The following is a 23,115-nucleotide window of genomic DNA, read 5'->3' on the forward strand; positions in this document are numbered from 1 at the left end:
GTCTATCTGTACGCGCATAACGAGAAAAGGGCTAAAGAAAATTTAATGAAAATTGGTATGTAAAGTCGGGAAATAAGTCTCTACACTCTAGGCTGTAAATAAGTTTGTTCACGCTGAGTAAAGCGGTAGTTTAGGGGAAGGCCCAAAATTTAATTCTCAAATATTTGTTATTATTGGTTCTATCGATAAATACTACAGTACGTAACTAAAGTTATAGAGAGTTAAATTTCCTGTCATTTATGTCATACATTTTATTGTACCGGCTGTGATAAGAGAGATGTTCATGAATTTGGATTTTTATTGCCACGTCCATATCAACACCGAGCCATTAGAAAATGGGTAAACAGAATTTTATGAAAATCGATATGTAAAATCGGGCAATAAGGAACTACAATCTACGCTATAAATAATTTGATTCGCTCTGGTTGAAATGGTAATTTAGGGGAAAGCGCCTAAAATTAAATTTTATTTACCTATGTTATTGGTCCTGTCGAAAAACACTAAATAACAAAAGTTATAGAGAATACAATCACCGATCTTCCTCTATATAACACGAATCAGAGAATAAAAATGGAAGGGATCCGACACTTCGAAGGTATCGACCTAAGAAAAACAAGGGCCACGAAGACCTAGGCCTCCATACGTAATAATGTCGGGGTCAGGAAAGGACAAGAGTTAACCAAGGGAGGTCGGATATGATAGATGAAAGTGAGGAACCTGGCACAAGTAAGTGGAAGCAATGCCAAAACCTATGGACAAGGGAAATTGTGAAGATGTTTATAAAAATGAGAAAATACCGTAAAGAAACCATCGCTTGAATGATAAGGCAAGAGGGAATCGTGAAAGAAAGAAGGGTTCACTTTACATTCGATGGCCTCTTATCACCGAGTCGGAAGAAAACTAAATATGAAGGCGTACAATATCGTAAGCTCATAAAATTGATCAACAATAACATTACATTGACCCTTGTTTGTTGCGATATGCTTTGTGTCTTCTGCTGACAATTATCTCGGATAGATCGGATTAGTACCGAGTATAACTGCCTGCCTGAATATTGGCGGGAAGTAGCTGGAGAGTTCGATCTCTCTCCTTTAGCATGCCATTTCTCGGGTTCATGAATTTTCTGATACCACTGGTGCGTAAACACACTGGTTCATCATAGCATTCCAGCTATTCAATCGCTTTTCTGGGGCACTGATTGAAATGAGAAGTGTGCACTCTTAACGGAATAATGCCAGAAAATGGTTCACAGCTGTCTGCAGCGTGGTCATTCCAGCTCTGTAACTTTTGACTTTTCGTTAAAAGTGAGAAAATGTGCGGCTTCTCATTTGATCGAATATTTCATATGATGGTATGTCAGAGAGTGAAGATGAAGACTATGTGCGTAATGAAAAGATGAGTAGGAACAATAACATTGGAACAATAAATGTAAATGAAAGTAGTGAAACAGATGCAAATGAATCTCTGATTCCACATGTCGAAGCTTCTTCAGTCGCATTTCCTCTTCGAGGATGTGGTAATTAACGGGTTATAAGAGCTACTTCAGGAAGAGGGCAATCTCAGTCTGCAAAGTGCCCTGTAGGTCATGCAGAACAAGCCGTTGATGGAACGCTTTGGAGAGTCATCCCTCATGGATCAGATTCCACCTGTTGACGCGGAAACCAGAATATTATTCGGCAGAACAGTGGGGCAACTCCATAGCATGCTAAAAGAAATATCTCTCAGAATAATGCAGGCAGTGTCTGGCGTCTTTTGATAAGTGTGAGTATTCTGAAACATATTCAAATTGTTCGGAAAAGAAAGTTTGAATTCGTCAGATGAAACACGGTCCATCACGCTGGAGGTAATAGATGCCTTCTGTGCTGTATTGATTGCATGTGGCGCATATGGAAAGAAATCGCTTCCGAGGAAGAGTCTGTGGATTAAAACGTGCGGTCCACCATTCTTCTCTGAAACGATGAGAATGGACCAGTTTACAGAAATCATTAAGTAGGGCCTACCTCTGATTTGAAAGTAAAGTGACCCGAAGACAGCATTTGAATACAGATAAGTTTGCCCTTCCATTTCAGGTGTGGAATCCTTTTACACAAAACTGTCTTGTTTCTTTCCAACCACGTCCAAATCTTAGCGTCGATGAACAAATATTTCCATCCAAATGTAGGTGCCCATTCTTGCAGTACATTCCTAATAAGCCATATAAATAGGGCATTGCGTTTCACTTAGCTGTTGATGTAGACACGAAATATGTGTGCAACGGTTTTCCATATACAGGCAAACTCAATGGCATTACAGCCGTTGAAGGGCCTTGGCCTACCAAGCGACCGCTGCTCAGCCCGAAGGCCTGCAGATTACGAGGTGTCGTGTGGTCAACACGACGAATCCTCTCGGCCGTTATTCTTGGCTTTCTAGACCGGGGCCGCTATCTCACCGTCAACAGCTCCTCAATTCTAATCACGTAGGCTGAGTGGACCTCGAACCAGCCCTCAGGTCCAGGTAAAAATCCCTGACCTGGCCGGGAAAAAGATGATATAAGACTGTAATAATAATAATAATAATAATAATAATAATAATAATAATAATAATAATAATAATATTTTACGTCCCACTAACTACAATTTTAAGGTCTTCGGAGACGCCGAGGTGCCGGAATTTCGTCCCGCAGGAGTTCTTTTTACGTGCCAGGAAATCTACCGACACGGGGCTGTCGTATTTGAGCACCTTCAAATACCACCGGACTGAGCCAGGATCGAACCTGCCAACTTGGGGTTAGAAGGCCAGCGCCTTAACCGTCTGAGCCACTCAGCCCGGCGATATAAGACTGCTCATGGACCAGTTGGTGATAACGTGGTTCTATGACCGATGACTCCATTCACAGGGAAGGGTCTAAATGTGACTGAAGATAACTTTTTCACATCATCAAAGCTTGCAGATAAGCTGAAGGTTCTGTCAACTACAACGAGCGGTTTTTGGATGGGGGACTTTGACTGTCAACCCTAGTTCAGATTTTTAAAATGCCAAGAATTGCCTGCAAGTATTTTGTCAAATTTGTATGCCCCGATATTAATTTCTGCATCTAAATGGGTGAAAATTTGGCAGGATGACGACTTTGGGGCTGTCAAAAAATGTAATTAACCTTATTATTTGAAAGTGTTCGAAAGTGCTTCTAGACCCCAAAAAATAAATAAATCAATTAATGAATCAATATGCTTTGTTTGCAAATAGAGATGTTAGCGCTAGTGGCAAATGTGAAGCAAAATAATAATTAAAATAATAACTGAAAGGCCTCAGGCACCAGGTGTTTGCATATTGAGGTGACGCCATCTGGACTACTTGCGTGAAAATTTCGACGTTCCGGTTTCTCCGCCAGATCGTAATTGTGAAGCAAAATACTCTTGGGTGACCTATGGAGAGTTTTTAATGAATGTTGTCGTGTTGACACCAAATGTGCCACTAGAGATCTTTAACATATCGACATGGTATGACAGAGAGCCAAGGATTTTTTGCCTTCAGAAAACCTCCGCCGCTCAATCGATGTGAGATCTGCCTGCCCAGTACTGGAGCAGATTAAGGAAGCGTGGCCAAATTACTCAGTTTTGCGCTTTGTATACGGCTCAGAGAAAGTGTATCCCACCAAACCGTCGCGGCCCTTTCATGATCAATGAAAGCAACAAGCCAAGAATTATGGTACCCGAGTGATATGCAGAACTGGTAACTGTGCAGGGAACAAATCTCGTGACGTGTGGACGGGATTCGGGAAATATGTGTGCGGGAAGTGCATGGTTGTGGCAAAAGAATGGTGTACTAAGTGTTCAGAGGCACTCTTATATTCACAAAACAGAATGTACCGCATACAGTTGTGACAAAATAGTTGTTTACATACATACATACATTATCATTATAGACTGTTATGCCTTTCAGCGTTTAGTCTGCAAGCCTCTGTGAATTTACTAAACGTCGCCACAATCCTCGATTTTCAACTAGTGTTGTGGCCTCATTTAGTTCTATACCTCTTACTTTTAAATCGTTAGAAACCGAGTCTAACCATCGTCGTCTTGGTCTACCTCTACTTCTCTTACCCTCCATAGCAGAGTCCATTATTCTCCTAGGTAACCTATCCTCCTCCATTCGCCTCACATGACCCCACCACCGAAGCCGGTTTATGCGTACAGCTTCATCCATCGAGTTCATTCCTAAATTAGCCTTTATCTCCTCATTCCGAGTACCATCCTGCCATTGTTCCCACCTGTTCGTACCAGCAATCATTCTTGCTACTATCATGTCTGTTACTTCTAACTTATGAATAAGATATCCTGAGTCCACCCAGCTTTCGCTCCCGTAAAGCAAAGTTGGTCTGAAAACAGACCGATGTAATGATAGTTTCGTCTGGGAGCTGACTTCCTTCTTACAGAATACTGTTGATCGCAACTGCGAGCTCACTGCAGTAGCTTTACGACACCTTGATTCAATCCCACTTACTATATTACCATCCTGGGAGAATACACAACCTAAATACTTGAAATTATCGACCTGTTCTAGCTTTGTATCACCAATCTGACATTCAATTCCATTGAATTTCTTACCTACTGACATCAATTTAGTCTTCGAGAGGCTAATTTTCATACCATACTCATTGCACCTATTTTCAAGTTCCAAGATATTACACTGCAGGCTTTCGGCACAATCTGCCATTAAGACCAAGTCGTCAGCATAGGCCAGACTGCTTACTACATTTCCACCTAACTGAATCCCTCCCTGCCATTTTATACCTTTCAGCAGATGATCCATGTAAACTACGAACAGCAAAGGTGAAAGATTACAGCCATGTCTAACCCCTGTAAGTACCGTGAACCAAGAACTCAATCTACCATCAATTCTCACTGAAGCCCAATTGTCAACATAAATACCTTTGATTGATTTTAATAATCTACCTTTAATTCCATAGTCCCCCAGTATAGCGAACATCTTCTCCCTCGGTACCCTGTCGTATGCTTTCTCTGGATCTACGAAACATAAACGCAACTGCCTATTCCTCTCGTAGCATTTTTCAATTACCTGGCGCATACTGAAAATCTGATCCTGACAGCCTCTCTGTGGTCTGAAACCACACTGGGTTTCATCCAACTTCCTCTCAACGACTGATCGCACCCTCCCTTCCAAGATGCTAGTGAATACTTTGCCTAGTATAATAATCAAAGAGATACCTCGATAGTTGTGGCAATCCTTCCTGTTCCCTTGCTTATAGATAGGTGCAATTACTGCTTTTGTCCAATCTGAAGGTACCTTACCAACACTCCATGCTAATTTTACTACTGTATGAAGCCATTTCATCCCTGCCTTCCCACTATACTTCACCATTTCAGGTCTAATTTCATCTATTCCTGCTGCTTTATGACAATGGAGTTTATTGACCATCCTTTCCACTTCCTCTAGCACAATTTTACCAACATAATTTTCCTCCTCCTCATGAGCTTGGCTTTTCGCAACACCACAAGCATGATTTCCTTTTAGATTGAGAAGATGTTCAAAATATTCCCTCCACCTCTCCAGTGATTCCCTGGGATCTATTATGAGTACACCTGAATTACTCAAAACACTGTTCATTTCCTTTTTCCCTCCCTTCCTAAGATTCTTTATTACTGTCCAGAAAGGTTTCCCTGCTGCTTGACCTAGCCTTTCCAGGTTGTTACCAAAATCTTCCCATGACTTCTTTTTGGATTCAACAACTATTTGTTTCGCTCTGTTTCTTTCATCTACGTACAATTCCCTGTCTGCCTCGGCCCTTGTTTGGAGCCATTTCTGATAAGCCTTCTTTTTACGTTTACAGGCTGCTCTCACTTCATCATTCCACCAAGATGTTCGCCTTTTCCCATCTTTACACACAGTTGTTCCTAGGCATTCCCTTGCTGTTTCTACTACAGCATCCCTGTATGCCACCCATTCACTTTCTATATCCTGAACCTGCTTACTGTCTACTGTTTGAAACTTCTCACTAATCATATCCATGTACTTCTGTCTAATTTCCTCGTCCTGGAGATTTTCTACCCTTATTCGTTTGCAGACAGATTTCACTTTCTCCATAGGCCTAGAGGTACTTAGTTCACTACAGATCAGATAGTGGTCTGTATCATCGAAAAATCCGCGGGAAACTCGTACATTCCTAACAGATTTCCTGAATTCGAAGTCTGTTAAGATATAGTTTACTAGCAAGATACCCGTGCTTCGCTACGGTATTATATTGAAATTTATAATTGAATGCTTATTGATTTAGATATATAATCCGCCGAAATTCACGATCTGACCTTTTTCTGCGAGAATCCGCCAAAATTCGCGATCTGACTCGTTTTCTAATAGATTACGGCAAGTTTCCTCCCATTTTTCAATCTTTCTTTCCAGCAATCGATTTCGTACTTCCCGGGCTAGGTCCAGGTCAGTTGGGTCCCTAAATCTTTGCCATCTTTCCCTATAAGCATTTTTAATATGGATCAAATCCTTCAGGAGATCCGGCGTAGTGTCGTCTTGGGTGCCTTGGCGGTACTGAACCCGCGACCGGACTGCTTTCTTAGTCATTACCCGTCCAAGACCCGTTTCCAGCGCGGTCCGCACATTTGACGACGGTCCAGAACATTATTATTATTATTATTATTATTATTATTATTATTATTATTATTATTATTATTATTATTATTATTATTATTATTATAGATGTTCCGGACCCCACAGCAAGATGCAAGACCGCTACTTGGTGGTAAATTATATCTGCTGCCATTGTCATTGTTGACAATATGACCAGCACCATTGTCGCGCGTAGGCAAGTGTGCGGGATTTCTGGCGATACGAATGACATACTTCCGTGCATTATTGACCTTATTATAGAGGTGAACAATTTGACGGTCAACCTCATTCCAATCGTTTATTTCAAATGTGTTTACATTTTTATTTATATGCCAGGAGAATCTACTGTAATCTAAGAACGTTCACCGAAGGAAAAGATGGCTATTGAAAACGAACCCAGGAAAGATTAAAAATGAGCGGTTTATGATCAGAATAAGTACATCGAAAATCTACAGCCTATTCCAGTCATTCGATAGGGTCAGGAATGGAATGAATAAAGCCCCATCTTGCAGCGACAATAGGAATTGTACCGGCTGCCGAAGCACTCCTCTGGGGCAATGATCGGTGAGTGACAAATGAAATGAAATATTGGGCAGTGTTGCTGGAATGAATGATGACAGGGAAAACCTGAGCATCCGGAGAAAAACCTGTCCCGCCTCCGTTTTGTCCAGCACGAATGTCACATGGAGTGACCGGGATTTAAACCACTGAACCCAGCTCTGAGAGGCCGGCGTGCTGCCGCCTGAGCAACAGAGGCTCCTTATAAGTACATTATGAACAGTAAAATCAATTGGTCTCACCTCCTTTTACACCTACCGCCGTTAAGTTTATTTACCCCTCCCCACCCAAAATATTAAAAGAAGGCGTGTTTCTTTATGTTTAAAGGAGATTCCAAACACCAATGTTCACGTCTATTACCTTCAGTTTTGAGATCTAAGTATCCCCATAACAATAATTCACAATTTTTCACTCCCTTTCACACCCCCCCCCCCCCCCCGGTGAATTTTCCAGCAAAAAATACTTGTTTCTTCAATAGTAAAGGATCTTCTAAATATCAATTATCACGACTCTAACTTCTTCAGTTTTTGATTTATGTGTCCTCATGAAAGGAATTCGCCTCCTTTTCACTCCCGCCCACCAAGATGGTTTCCCCCCAAAACGTGCTTTCCTTTGTTTTTAAAGGAGATAAAAATACCAATTTTCACGTCTGGTACAACTTGAGTTTTGATTAGATGTATGTATTCTCATACAATTAAGTCAATTAATTTTTGAATTCTTTAACCCCCCCCCCCCCTTCATTGGATTTTCCGAGAATACGTGTTTCTTTACTTTTAAAGCAGATTCCAAATATCAAATTTCACGCCTGTAACATCTTCATTTTTGAGATATCAGTAGCCTAATTAAAAGAATTCAACACCATTTTGAGTCATTTTCACCCCCCTTCCTCCACCCAAGTGGTATTTCGAAAACTAAAAATACACGTTTCTTTATTTTTAATAGAGATAAAAAATACCATTTTTCACTTCTGTAACATGTTAAGTTTTTTGAGATATACTGTAGAAATTCTCATTTTAAAATTTCACCCCTTTTTAGTTCCCCTTAAGTGGAGTTTCCAAAAACAAATCACCTATGTTTCTTTACATCTACAGGAGATTCCAAATAGCCACTTTTTACGTCTGTAACATTTTACGTTTCTCAGATATTCTGTAGATATCGTCTTTCAAAAAATTCACCCCAATTTGTCTCTCCCGTTTAACCGCCATTAATTGGATTTTCCAAAAGCAAAAAAATACGTGTTTCTTTATTTTTAAAGGAGATCCCGAATACAAATGTTCAGTTCTGTAATATTTTCAGTTTCTGAGATATATGTATCCTCATTAAAGGCATTCAACCCATTATTCACCTTTTTACACCCCTCCTATTGGGATTTACAGAAAACAAAAAATACATGTTCCTTTATTTCTAAATACCAATTTTTTACATCTGTAAACTTTTAAAGTTTTAAGATGTAGACACACTCATTTTAAAAATTCACCCCCTTTTCACCCCCCCATTATTTGGATTTTCCAAAAACGAAAAAATATCTCTTTCTTTTTTAAAAGTAGATCCCAAATACCAATTTTCAGGTCTGTAATATCTTCAGATTCTGAAATATAAGTAGCCTCATTAAAGGCATTCAACCTCTTTTTCACCCTTTTCAACCCTTTCTATTGGCATTTTCCAAAAACAAAAAATACGTGTTTCTTTATTCTTAAAGGAGATTCTAAATACCAATTCTTACATCTATAAACTTTAAAAGTTTTGAGATATAGATACACTCATTTTAAAATTTCGCCCCCTTTTCAGCCCCGCCCCCCCCATTAATGGGATTTTCCAAAAACAAAAAATACGCGTTTCTTTATTTTTAAAGGAGATCCCAAACACCAATTTTCAGGTCTGTAATATCTCCAGTTTCTGAGATATAAGTAGCCTCATTAAAGGCATTCAACCTCTTTTTCACCCCTTTTCACTCCCCCTATTGCGATTTTCCGAAAACAAAAAAATACGGATTTCTTTATTTTTAATGAAGATTCTAAATACCAATTTTTACATCTGCACACTTTAAAAGTTTAGAGATATAGATTCACTCATTTTAAAAATTCACCCCCTTTTCACCCTCCGATTAATTGGATTTTCCAAAAACAAATATATACGTGTTTCTTTATTTTTTAAAGAGATCAAATGTACCAATTTTCAGGTCTGTAATATCTTCAGTTTCTGAGATATAAGTACCGGTATCCTGATTAAAGGCATTCAACCCATTTTTCTCCATTTTCACCCTTTTTCACCCCTCCTGTTGGGATTTTCTGAAAACAAAAAATACGTGTTTCGTTATTTTTAAAGAAGATTCTAAATACCAATTTTTACATCTGTACACTTTTAAAGTTTTGAGATATAGGTATACTCAGTTTAAAATTTATCCCCCCTTTTCACCCCCTTAACGACGGAATATCCAAAAATCCTCTCTTAGCGAGCACCTACATCTTAATATCAATGTATCCACAAAATTTCATTCCTTTATGTCCAGTAGTTTCGGCTCGGCGATGATGAATCAGTCAGTCAGTCAGTCAGTCAGGACAAGTTATTTTATATATATAGACTAGCAAGATACCCGTGCTTCGCTACGGTATTATACTGAAATTTATAATTGAATGCTTATTTAGATATATAATCCGCCGAAATTCGCGATCTGACTCGTTCTCTGCGAGAATCCACCAAAATTCCCGATCTATTATTTTACGGCACGTTTCCTCCCATTTTAAAATCTTTCTTTCCAGCAATCTATTTCGTACTTCCCGGGTTAGGCTCAGGTATTCCTCCATGTCAGTTGGGTCCGTAAATCTTTGCCATCTTTTCCTATAATATTTTTAATACGGATATAATCCTTCAGGAGATCCGGCGTGCTGTCATACTGGGTGCCTTGGCGGCACTGAACCCGCGACCGGACTGCATTCTTAGTCATTACCCGTCCAGGAGTCGTTTCCATCGCGGTCCGCAATTTGACGACGGTCCGGAATATTATTATTATTATTATTATTATTATTATTACTATTATGTGTTGCTGGAATGGCTGATGACAGGGAAAACCGGAGTATCCGGAGAAAAACCTGTCCCGCCTCCGTTTTGTCCAGCACGAATGCCACATGGAGTGACCGGGATTTGAACCACGGAACCCAGCTGTGAGAGGCCGGCGCGCTGCCGCCTGAGCAACGGAGGATCCTTATAAGTACATTAATAACAGTAAAATCAATTGGTCTCACCTCCTTCTACACCCAACCGCCGTTAAGTTTATTTACAGCCACCCCCCCCCCCCTGAAAAAGAATTAAAAAGATGCTTGTTTCTTTATGTTTAAGGGAGATTCCAAACACCAATGTTCACGTCTATTACCTTCAGTTTTGAGATATAAGTATCCACGTAAAAGTAATTTACTTTTTTTCATTTCATTTCACAATAATCTCTCCTCCCCCTAAATGAATTTTCCCGCAAAAAAGTACTTGTTTCTTTAATAGCAAAGGATCTTCTAAATACAAATTATCACGACTCTAACTTCTTCAGTTTTTGATTTATGTGTCCTCATGAAAGGAATTCAACTCCTTTACACTCCCGCCCTCCAAGATGGTTTCCCCACCAAAACGCCTTTTTCTTTGTTTTTAAAGGAGAACCAAATACGAATTTTCACGTCTGTAATAACTTTAGTATTAGATTTATGTATTCTCATACAATTAAGTCAACTAATGTTTCAATTCTTTCCCCCCCCCCTTCATTGGATTTTCCGAGAATACGTGTTTCTTTACTTTTAAAGCAGATTGCAAATATCAAATTTCACGTCTGTAACATCTTCATTTTTGAGATATCAGTAGCCTAATTAAAAGAATTCATCACCATTTTCAGTCACTTTTACCCCCCCCCCCCGCCCTCCACCCAAGTGGTATTTCCGAAAACTAAAAATACACTTTTCTTTATGTTTAATAGAGATAAAAAAATGCCATTTTTCACTTCTGTAACATGTTAAGTTTTTTAGATATCCGTAAAAATTCTCATTTTAAAATTTCACCCCTTTTGGGTTCCCCTTAAGTAGAGTTTCCAAAAACAAATAACCTATATTTCTTTACATTTACAGGAGATTTACACCCACTTTTTACGTCTGTAACATTTTACGATTCCAAGATATTCTGTAGATATAGTCTTTCAAAAAATTCACCCCAATTTGTCACTCCTGTTTAACCGCCATTAATTGGCTTTTCCAAAAACTAAAAAATACGTGTTTCTTTATTTTTAAAGGTAATCCCATATGCGAATTATCAGTTCTGTAATATCTTTCGTTTCTGAGATATGTGTATCCTCATTAAAGGCATTCAACCCATTTTTCACCCTTTTACACTCCTCCTATTAGGACTTACTGGAAACAAAAAATACGTGTTCCTATATTTTTAGAGGAGATTCTAACCACCAATTGTTACATCTGTAAATTTTAAAGTTTTAAGATGTAGACACACTCATTTTAAAAAATTCACCCCCGTTTTCACCCCCCAATATTTGGATTTTCCAAAAACGAAAAAATACCTGTTTCTTTACTTTTAAAGTAGATCCAAAATACCAATTTTCAGGTCTGTAATATCTTCAGGTTCTGAAATATAATTATCCTCATGAAAGGCATTCAACCCATTATTCACCATTTTACACCCTTCCTATTGGGATTTTCCGAAAACAAAAGAATACGTGTTTCTTTATTTTTAAAGGAGATTCTAAATACCAATTTTTACATCTATAAACTTAAAAAGTTTTGAGATATAGATACACTCATTTTAAAAAAATCACCCCCTTTTCAACCCCCCCCCCCCATAATTGTATTTTCCACAAACAAAAAATACGTGTTTATTTTTAAAGGAGATCCCAAACACCAATTTTCAGGTCTGTAATATCTTCAGGTTCTGAAATATAAGTAGACTTATGAAATGCATTCGACCCCTTTTTCAACCTTTTCCACCCTTCCTATTAGGATTTTCCGAAAACAAAATATACGTGTTTCTTTATCTTTAATGGAGATTCTAAATACCTATTTTTACACCTATAACCTTTAAAAGTTTTGAGATATAGATACACTCATTTTAAAATATTACCCCTTTTTTACCCCCCTTAATTGGGTTTTCCAGAAACAAAAAAATACGTGTTTCTTTATTTTTAAAGGAGATCCCAAACACCAATTTTCAGGTCTATAATATCTTCAGTTTCTGAGATATAAGTAGCCTCATTAAAGGCATTCAACCCCTTTTTCACCCCTTTTCACACCTCCTATTGCGATTTTCCGAAAACAAAAAAATACGTGTTTCTTTATTTTTAATGAAGATTCTAAATACCAATTTTTACATCTGCAATCTTTAAAAGTTTGGAGATATAGATTCACTCATTTTAAAAATTCACCCCCTTTTCACCCTCCCATTAATTAGATTTTCCAAAAACAAAAAAATACGTGTTTCTTTATTTTTAAAAGAGATCAAAAGTACCAATATTCAGGTCTGTAATATCTTCAGTTTCTTAGATATAACTACCGGTATCCTGATTAAAGGCATTGAACACATTTTCCCCCATTTTCACCCTTTTTCACCCCTCCTATTGGGATTTTCTGAAAACAAAAAAATACGTGTTTCCTTATTTTCAAAGAAGATTCTAAATACCAATTTTTACATTTGTAAACTTTTAAAGTTTTGAGATATAGGTGCACTCATTTTAAAATTTCACCCCCCTTTTCACCCCCTTAGCAAAGGAATATCCAAAAATCCTCTCTTAGCGAGCACCTACATCTTAATATGAATGTATCCCCAAAATTTCATTTCATTATGTCCAGTAGTTTTGGCTCGGCGATGATGAATCAGTCAGTCAGTCAGGACAAGCTATTTTATATATATATAGACTAGCAAGATACCCGTGCTTCGCTACGGTATTATACTGAAATTTATAATTGAATGCTTATTGTTTTAGATATATAATCCGCCGAAATTCGCGATCTGACTCGTTTTCTGCGAGAATCCACCAAAATTCCCGATCTGACTGGTTTTCTATTATTTTACGGCACGTTTCCTCCCGTTTTTAAATCTTCCTTTCCAGCAATCGATTTCGTACTTCCCTGGCTAGGCTCAGGTATTCCTCCCGGTCAGTTGGGTCCGTAAATCTTTGCCATCTTTTCCTATAATATTTTTAATATGGGTAAAATCCTTCAGGAGATCGTGCTTCATATTGGGTGCCTTGGCGGCACTGAACCCGCGGCCGGACTGCATTCTTAGTCATTACCCGTCCAGGAGCCGTTTCCAGCGCGGTCCGCACATTTGACGACGGTCCGGATTATTATTATTATTATTATTATTATTATTATTATTATTATGTGTTGCTGGAATGGCTGATGACAGGGAAAACCGGAGTATCCGAAGAAAAACCTGTCCCGCCTCCGTTTTGTTCAGCATGAATGCCATATGGAGTGACCGGGATTTGAACCACAGAAGCCAGCTGTGAGAGGCCGGCGCGCTGCCGCCTGAGCAACGGAGGATCCTTATAAGTACATTAATAACAGTAAAATCAATTGGTCTCACCTCCTTCTACACCCCACCGCCGTTAAGTTTATTTACCGCCAACCCCACCCCCCAAAAAAAAATTAAAAGAATGCTTGTTTCTTTATGTTTAAGGGAGATTCCAAACACCAATGTTCACGTCTATTACCTTCAGTTTTGAGATATAAGTATCCCCATAAAAATAATTTACTTTTCTTCACTTCATTTCACAATACCCCCCCCCTCCCCTAAGTGAATTTTCCCGCAAAAAATACTTGTTTCTTTAATAGTAAAGGATCTTCTAAATACTAATTATCACGACTCTAACTCCTTCAGTCTTTGATTTATGTGTCCTCATGAAAGGAATTCAACTCCTTTACACTCCCGCCCTCTAAGATGGTTTCCCCACCAAAACGCGTTTTTCTTTGTTTTTAAAGGAGATCCAAATACAAATTTTCACGTCTGTAACAACTTTAGTTTTTATTAAATGTATGTATTCTCATACAATTAATTTTTCAATTCTTTCAACCCCCACCCCCCTCCTTCATTGGATTTTCCGAGAATACGTGTTTCTTTTGCTTCTAAAGCAGATTGCAAATATCAAATTTCACGTCTGTAACATCTTCATTTTTGAGATATCAGTAGCCTAATTAAAAGAATTCATCACCATTTTCAGTCACTTTTACCCCCTACCCAAGTGGTATTTCCGAAAACTAAAAATACACTTTTCTTTATGTTTAATAGAGATAAAAAATACCATTTTTCACTTCTGTAACATGTTAAGTTTTTTAGATATACTGTAAACATTCTCATTTTAAAATTTCACTCCTTTTGAGTTCCCCTTAAGTGGAGTTTCCAAAAACAAATCACCTATATTTCTTTACATTTACAGGAGATTTACACCCACTTTTTACGTCTGTAACATTTTACTTTTCCAAGATATTCTGTAGGTATAGTCTTTCAAAAATTCTCCCCAATTTGTCACTCCTGTTTAACCGCCATTAATTGGCTTTTCCAAAAACTAAAAAATACGTGTTTCTTTATTTCTAAAGGAGATCCCATATGCGAATTATCAGTTCTGTAATATCTTTCGTTTCTGAGATATGTGTATCCTCATTAAAGGCATTCAACCCATTTTTCACCCTTTTACACCCCTCCTATTAGGATTTACTTTTAGAGGAGATTCTAACTACCAATTTTGACATCTGTAAATTTTAAAGTTTTAAGATGTAGACACACTCATTTTAAGAAATTCACCCTTCCTTTTCACCCCCCAATATTTGGATTTTCCAAAAACGAAAAAATACGTGTTTCTTTACTTTTAAAGTAGATCCAAAATACCAATTTTCAGGTCTATAATATCTTCAGGTTCTGAAATATAAGTAGCCCCATGAATGGCATTCAACCCATTATTCACCCTTTTACACCCTTCCTATTGGGATTTTCCGAAAACAAAAGAATACGTGTTTCTTCATTTTTAAAGGAGATTCTAAATACCAATTTTTACATCTATAAACTTAAAAAGTTTTGAGATATAGATACACTCATTTTAAAAAATCACCCCCTTTTAACCCCCCCATTTATTGTATTTTCCACAAACAAAAAATACGTGTTACTTTATTTTTAAAGGAGATCCCAAACACCAATTTTCAGGTCTGTAATATCTTCAGGTTCTGAAATATAAGTAGACTCATGAAATGCATTCGACCCCTTTTTCAACCTTTTCCACCCTTCCTATTAGAATTTTCCGAAAACAAAATATACGTGTTTCTTTATTATTAATGGAGATTATAAATACCAATTTTTACATCTATAACCTTTAAAAGTTTTGAGAAATAGATACACTCATTTTAAAATATTACCCCCTTTTCACCCCCGCTTAATTGGGTTTTCCAGAAACAAAAAATACGTGTGTCTTTATTTTTAAAGGAGATCCCAAACACCAATTTTCAGGTCTATAATATCTTCAGTTTCTGAGATATAAGTAGCCTCATTAAAGGCAATTAACCCCTTTCTCGCCCCCTTTTCACTCCTCCTATTGCGATTTTCCAAAAACAAAAAAATACGTGTTTCTTTATTTTTAATGAAGATTCTAAATACCAATTTTTACATCTGCAATCTTTAAAAGTTTGGAGATATAGATTCACACATTTTAAAAATTCACCCCCTTTTCACCCTCCCATTAATTGGATTTTCCAAAAACAAAAAAATACGTGTTTCTTTATTTTTAAAAGAGATCAAAAGTACCAATTTTCAGGTCTGTAATATGTTCAGTTTCTGAGATATAAGTACCGGTATCGTGATTAAAGGCATTCAACCCCTTGATCACCCTTTTTTCACCCCTCCTATTGGGATTTTCTGAAAACAAAAAAATACGTGTTTCCTTATTTTTAAAGACGATTCTAAATCCTAATTTTTACATCTGTAAACTTTTAAAGTTTTGAGATATAGATACAATCATTTTAAAATTTCACCCCCCTTTTCACCCCCTTGGCGATGGAATATCCAAAAATCCTCTCTTAGCGAGCACCTACATCTTAATATGAATGTATCCCCAAAATTTCATTTCATTATGTCCAGTAGTTTCGGCTCGGCGATGATGAATCAGTCAGTCAGTCAGGACAAGTTATTTTATATATATAGATTATGGATCTGGTGCCCCTAGCCTCCCATGTGTAGCGGTGAATAGCCTTATGCTTGAAGAATGTATTCGTAACAGCTAAACCCATACTAGCACAGAAGTCCAGCAAACGCTTCCCATTCCCATTAGCTTCCATATCTTCCCCACATTTACCAATCACCCTTTCGTATCCTTCAGTTCTATTCCCAACTCTCGCATTGAAATCGCCCATTAGCACTATTCTATCCTTGCTGTTGACCCTGACCACGATGTCACTCAATGCTTCATAAAACTTGTCCACTTCATCCTCATCTGCACCCTCACATGGTGAATACACGGACACAATTCTAGTCCTAATTCCTGCAACTGACAAATCTATCCACATCATTCGCTCATTTACGTGTCTAACAGAAACTATGTTGCGTGCAATGGTATTCCTGATAAAGAGCCCTACCCCAGACTCTGCCCTTCCCTTTCTAACACCCGTCAAGTACACTTTACAATCTCCTATCTCTTCCTCATTATCTCCCCTTACCCTAATATCAGTTACTCCTAGCACATCCAAATGCATCCTCTTTGCAGACTCAGCCAGTTCTACTTTCTTTCTTCCATAAGCCCCATTAATATTGATAGCTCCCCATCGAATTCCATTTCGTTCGCCAAGTTGTTTCCAAGGAGTCCCTCTCCTGTCAAATGGGAGTGGGACTCCGATACTCCCATAGGTCCGAGGCTTGCTTAAAGTGTTCTGAGCTCGGTAAATTCATGAAGCAGGATGCTGCCCTACTTGCACATAGTCCAAGTGAGGATCTCTCCTCTAACGGGTTAGGGACCACCGGTGAATTGTATAGTCCTAGCCGCCTGAGCACAAGGAAGGCCACGACTCAGAATATGTCCGAGATGCCCACTCCTATTCCATAGCAACTGGTATCCCGACACTCAGGACCACTTACTAGGCCACTCAACCGTTGCCCATGGTTCACGAACTAGGACGTGACTACAGTAATCCACAAACATGAAATAGTTGTTTTTCTTGACATTTTTCCGTGCGTTTATAGTGAGAGTGTGAGAATTACCGAGGCATCAAACTCACTTCACACACACTCAAAATCTGGGAGCGCGTCATAGGAGACTTCATCAAGGGTTTGTTTAACATCCACCGGAACCACTGTGGTTTCACATCAGGTATGTCAAGAAGTGACGCAATTCAGACTCTGCGGATCTTGATTGAGAAACGCCATGAGCTACGTAAAGACCTCCATATGGTATTCATCGATCTGGAGAAAGCCTGGGCAGCACTACATCAAAAATTTCTTGAGGTATACGTGAAAATGATCGAAGATATGTACCTACGTCCATCTGCCATGGTGAAAAGCATTGCAGGTGTTTCAGGTAGTTTCCATGTTGATGTTGGTGTACATCAGGGGTCGGCACTGTTCAACATTGTCATCAACTACCTGACGGAGCAGCTGATGACAGACCATACTTTATGCAGACGATATTGTTTTGGTTGGTGTGCCATGTCAGGAGGTTGAGGCAGTCTTGGAACGATGGCGAGTAATACTAGAGGCAAATGGGTTAAGAATAAGTCTCAAGAAGACGGAGTACGTGTTCTTCAACTTTAAGCAGCCAGGGCAAGTGGGCCTACACAACATTGTCTTCCATGCTGGAGAACCACTGACTATGATCGACAAGTTCAAATATCTTGGATCAGTCATCACAGCTGATGGTGATATCGATGCAGACGTCAAGCACCGCATCATTGTTGGTTGGATGAAATGGCGGTCTCTTACTGGTGTTCTGTGTGATAAGCGAATGCCATTCAAATTAAAGGGCAAAGTGTACAAAACCACTGTCCGGCCTGCCCTCATGTACGGCTCCGAATGTTGGACAACGCAGAAAAATCATGACCAGCGAATGCATGTTGCAGAGATACGGATGTTGCGATGGTCGGTGGGAGTCACTCTGGGTGACAGAGTGCGCAGTAAACACGTGCGAGGATGCTTTAAAATTGTGCCCATCAGCGACAAGATGGAGGAAAAACAACTCTGCTGGTATGGCCACGTCAGAAGAAGAAATGAACACCATTTAGTACGGAAAGCTCTTGCCGCCGAAGAGAGGAAGAGGGCGTACTAAGACAACATGGAAACAAACTGCTGAGGCTGCTTTAAGGAAAAGTGAAGTGCCATTAGATCGGGTACAAGAACGTAGACATACTCTCTCCGAGTCAGACGAGCCGACCCTGAGTGAACTCGGGAGTGCCCGTTTTATGGGTACACATACGGCCAGGAAAGAAGAAAAAGATATATATGTAACATAATCTATAGCGTAACATTTGATTATGTAAGCTTCGAGGCACAATGTCCATTAGAAAATCTGTAAACATCTGAGAGCCAAGTAAACTAAATTTCTGCAGATTCTTTCTCATTCCCTGGCATATCACTCTACTTTCTTAACGAAATAGTGTTTTATTTACTTCTGTACTCGCTTATTATAGTACAAATTTCGCTTCATATTGCTCAATATTGAGTTCCACAACCGCAACTTCACAGAGGAGTGGAGCAATTCCTAGCACCTATTTCCCTCGTAACTCCGTCAGATGTCTGGCCAAGTCACTATGTTGCCCGTTCCTTTTTGGTATACTGCACCCTTGCAAAGCTTCTTCGGTGTTGACCTGGAGTCCAATATTGCCACGGCTGCCCTGAAAAGAATGTACTTGCCGAAGAAGTGTGATCTCTGTGCCAGGCGCGATCAGTCCCCGTCGTCGAATAGGGATGCATAGGGATACTAAGGATAGTCTACTCTCTATATAAATCATGACACAGACTGATTTCTAAATTTTGTGTATAAAATTTTATTTATAAAATTTAAGAAAAATGAGGAATTTAATTAATATCAATTAATGTAATGTTAACTCAGATTCAGGTCATAATATTACAATGTTACAACGACCAAAAGTATATTTTATAAATTGAAATGTGTTACCTCATCACTAAATAATTCTTAAAATAATTAATTTTGTTAATTGCTAAATTTGAAAATTAATTACCAAATATGTTATTTAAAATTTGTAAATATAAACGCAGATATACACAATAACATGGTTATGTGATATTAATAACCTGGATAAACATAATAGTTAGTGGACATAAAATAATTAACAATAATAATAATAATACATTTCTAGTCACCACATAGTTACTGAATTTTCCAAGTATAATTCGTGTTCCATAACACACTCTTTCTAAACACATAAATGTTAATTCAAAACATTTGTTCAGTAACCTGACAAATTTAAATGTTTGTTGTTGTTGTTGCTTTAGAATCCCAAAACATTCCTTTATTTTGTACGCGAGTCTTTACCCTATCTTACTCTACGTTACAACGAAAGAGAAAATTCTCTCCCACTTAAGAAAATATCTCCTAAAATATGGTACTATTTACAATAAACGAGAAAACACAGCCAAATGTACTAGCCTAACATGTTAATCAAAACAGCAAACTATCATTAATTATTTACAAAATATACAGGAAAGATTGATTATGCACAGTAAAGATCGATATATACCAACCATTTCTCCAAAAGAAAATTATAACTCAGGTTCACAAACTTCATATAAGGATTGGTTAATTTCAGTGTCCATATAGTATTTATTCACTGAAATTATACCGCTAACCACGACAATAAAACAATTAATTTCGTTGCTTATTCAATTGTAGCCTACGACGAAAGCATAAAATAGGGTTCATGTCATTACTAAAAACCATAATACCAAAATAAGAGAAATTAAATTTTTGATATTAATAATAATAATAATAATAATAATAATAATAATAATAATAATAATAATAATATCCCGTAGTATCACGCACATTTTTTAAGATAAACAAAATAACACTCTTAATAAATTAATTGGATGTTTGTCGTGCCAATACAATATTACAGCGGCATTCTAACTATTCAATAAAATTCTGCCTGTCATCTCTGGATGTTGCGTCACAATTTTACCCATAAAACATCACTTGGTCCTTTGAATCACGTAATATTTGACTGGTTTATCATCATATATATTTCTCAATATTAAATGATCTCGACTTCAATACACTGGCATCCATTATATCTCAGCAGCAACACGTATTTCCATTATTTCCAGTCAACATACTAATATACATACATCTCTCATTTTTCCACTGAGAATGGCATTGCGTATCACTTCGTTCCGTTACAAATGGACCTTATAAACTCACTGAGTGCTATCGTCACTCAACATCGCATTTATAACTCAACAATAAATAATTCTTACTAAAGACATAAATTTTCTTATAGTAATTTTTTTACCACCCAATTATTTATTAAGATATAAAAAATATAACAAGCACCATCACCTTTACTGAAATTTTGACGATGAGTCACGCAGATTCAGATTATAGCATTTAATTAAATTATTACCATCAACACTCGGTATATTAGTCTGCATACAAAATAATATTATTAATTCATTGACAATAATAATAATAATCATATTTTTCTACGCCGATCCTTCCAATACCTCAAAATAAACACGCTTTCAACATCATACTAAGCTGAGGTTATACTTCAAATATTCGTGGAAATTATTACAAAGATCCTGAAGTAACGCCATAATTATATAATTAATAATAATAATAATAATAATAATAATAATAATAATAATAATAATAACATTTCCTAAGAACAATGAATACGAATGCAATACCCTAAATAAGTTGACTGTGTTCCCGTACTTACATCTATGACTCGCGTAACTTACATTTAAATTATATTAAAGGGATGTTTTAGATTCTACATAACCATATAAGAATGGTACTTACATTAGCAACCTGTCATCTCCGTCAGAGGTAGCAGCCATGATGATTTAGTAACCCATTTTACAACAATTTTTTCATTTTTCTTGAGGTACACATATTCCTTAATTACTGCTTATAACTAACACATAATACAGTTTCACACGATATTTTGACTATTTCGCTGGTGTAAAATATTAACACTTATCACTTAATATACACACGACCTGTCCTACGCTGAACTGCAGAAGAATAGGGATGTATAGAACTAGCACCGATAGAGCGCAGTGCTGTTGCACTGGGTAAGCGCAAGGCGCTCTTCATTTGTCTCCTGTGTACTCATGCCGCTAATATCCACGAATTTAAGTTGTTTAAATTGTTATTTTCGTGACTATGCCGAGCTATTGCAGTGTTCCTCTTTGTAAAAATCAGGGAAGCTCGTTTTCGTTTCATCAGTTTCCACAAAATAAAGAAATGAGGAAGAAATGGTTACATACTATTAGAAGGAAACATTTCAGTGAGAAGAATCTGACCGAAAATATTAAAGTGTGTTCCCATCATTTTCAACCTGGAGACTTCACGAAAACTTTGTTGGGTAAGTGCGACTTACGAACGGAAATAATTCGTATTTTCTACCTATAAAGTGATTAGGCATTTCGATAACAACCACAGAATTTATGTTTCTATTTAAAGGTGAGAGAGCAAGATTAAAACCGGGCGCTGTTCCATCGCTTTTTCCATGGACCACGAACACAACAAAAAGAAGGAAGAGGCTATACACAAGAAAATCGCCGGATTACCACGATAAGCTTACAATATTGGAATCTTCAGAAATCATCCCCATTGAAGTACGGGAAGAAATCGTGAATATACCCGAAGAAGTGAATGTAACATCTGTGACTCCCATTTTCATAGACGTCAGTACTCAGACAAATACTACAAGTAATTTGGTTGTTGAGCAAATAATGAATAATCCTGATGCCGTATTGCTTTATACAGGGTTTGCAGACGTCCAACATTTTAATTTGGTGTTTGCTGTTTTGGGAGAAAACAGATACAATTTACAGATATTCCCTCTTGAACCCAGACTGTGTTTCTTATTGACAGTTATGAAGCTAAGGACTAACAAATCTGACCAGGAACTAGGCCTTAACTTTGGAATCCATAAAACTACTGTTGGAAGAATATTTAATGTTTGGATTAATTTCATGTACTGCCAATTTAAAGAGTTGAACATATGGCCTGATAGAGAAACTGTCCTTGAAAACAGCCCCCTTGCTTTTAGACAGAAATACCCCTCGACTAGAGTAATAATTGATGCAACTGAGATTACAATAGCAAAACCTAAGAACCCTATAGCACAGCAAGCTACATTTTCTCCATACAAAAATGCAAACACAACAAAGGTATTAATAGGTATAAATCCATCTGGTTTCATAAGTTTCATATCTGATGCATATGGTGGGGCAATATCAGATAGGCAGTTATTTATCAGATCAGGAATGTTGGATCTCTTGGAAGAAGGAGATTCAGTTATGGCAGATAGGGGGTTCAACATTCAGGATCTGTTATGCACTAAAGGTGTAACATTAAATATCCCACCATTTCTGAAAGGCAAAAGGCAGTTTACTCCATCAGAAAACATTGAAACAAGGAGGATAGCCTCTAAAAGAATACACATAGAACGGGCTATAGGACTTGCTAAAACATACAAAATACTGCAGTCAAAATTGCATGTCAGTAAAATTCGTCTTTCAGGGAGGATAATATTTGTATGTTTTATGTTATGCAATTTCAGGAAAACCATTATGTCAGGTTAGGATGACTGGAACAAAATATTCATGGTAAAACTTGTCTAATTTTGCCACCATTTCATGAATGAAAATGTCATCTCTCTCTATTTCCAACACTAGCATGTCAACAGCAGTGTACACAACAAAGCTACAATAATGTCTGCCTGTAACAAACAGCTGGCCTTG

At 37.6% G+C, this 23,115-nt stretch overlaps 1 protein-coding gene across 1 annotated transcript in view; it reads right to left on the reverse strand.

Annotated features, from left to right (window-relative positions):
• LOC136883818 (uncharacterized) overlaps nucleotides 1–17,329 on the reverse strand; it is a 28,822-nt gene extending 11,493 nt beyond the window's left edge. The window contains exon 1 of the mRNA XM_068229483.1: nucleotides 17,266–17,329. Within this exon, the coding sequence (XP_068085584.1) occupies nucleotides 17,266–17,329 (64 nt within the window). The remainder of the gene's footprint in view (nucleotides 1–17,265) is intronic.
• Nucleotides 17,330–23,115: the final 5,786 nt, after the last annotated feature.

This window comes from Anabrus simplex, chromosome 1 (assembly GCF_040414725.1).
Source record: "Anabrus simplex isolate iqAnaSimp1 chromosome 1, ASM4041472v1, whole genome shotgun sequence".
In the NCBI taxonomy this organism is placed as follows: Eukaryota; Metazoa; Arthropoda; class Insecta; order Orthoptera; family Tettigoniidae; genus Anabrus; species Anabrus simplex.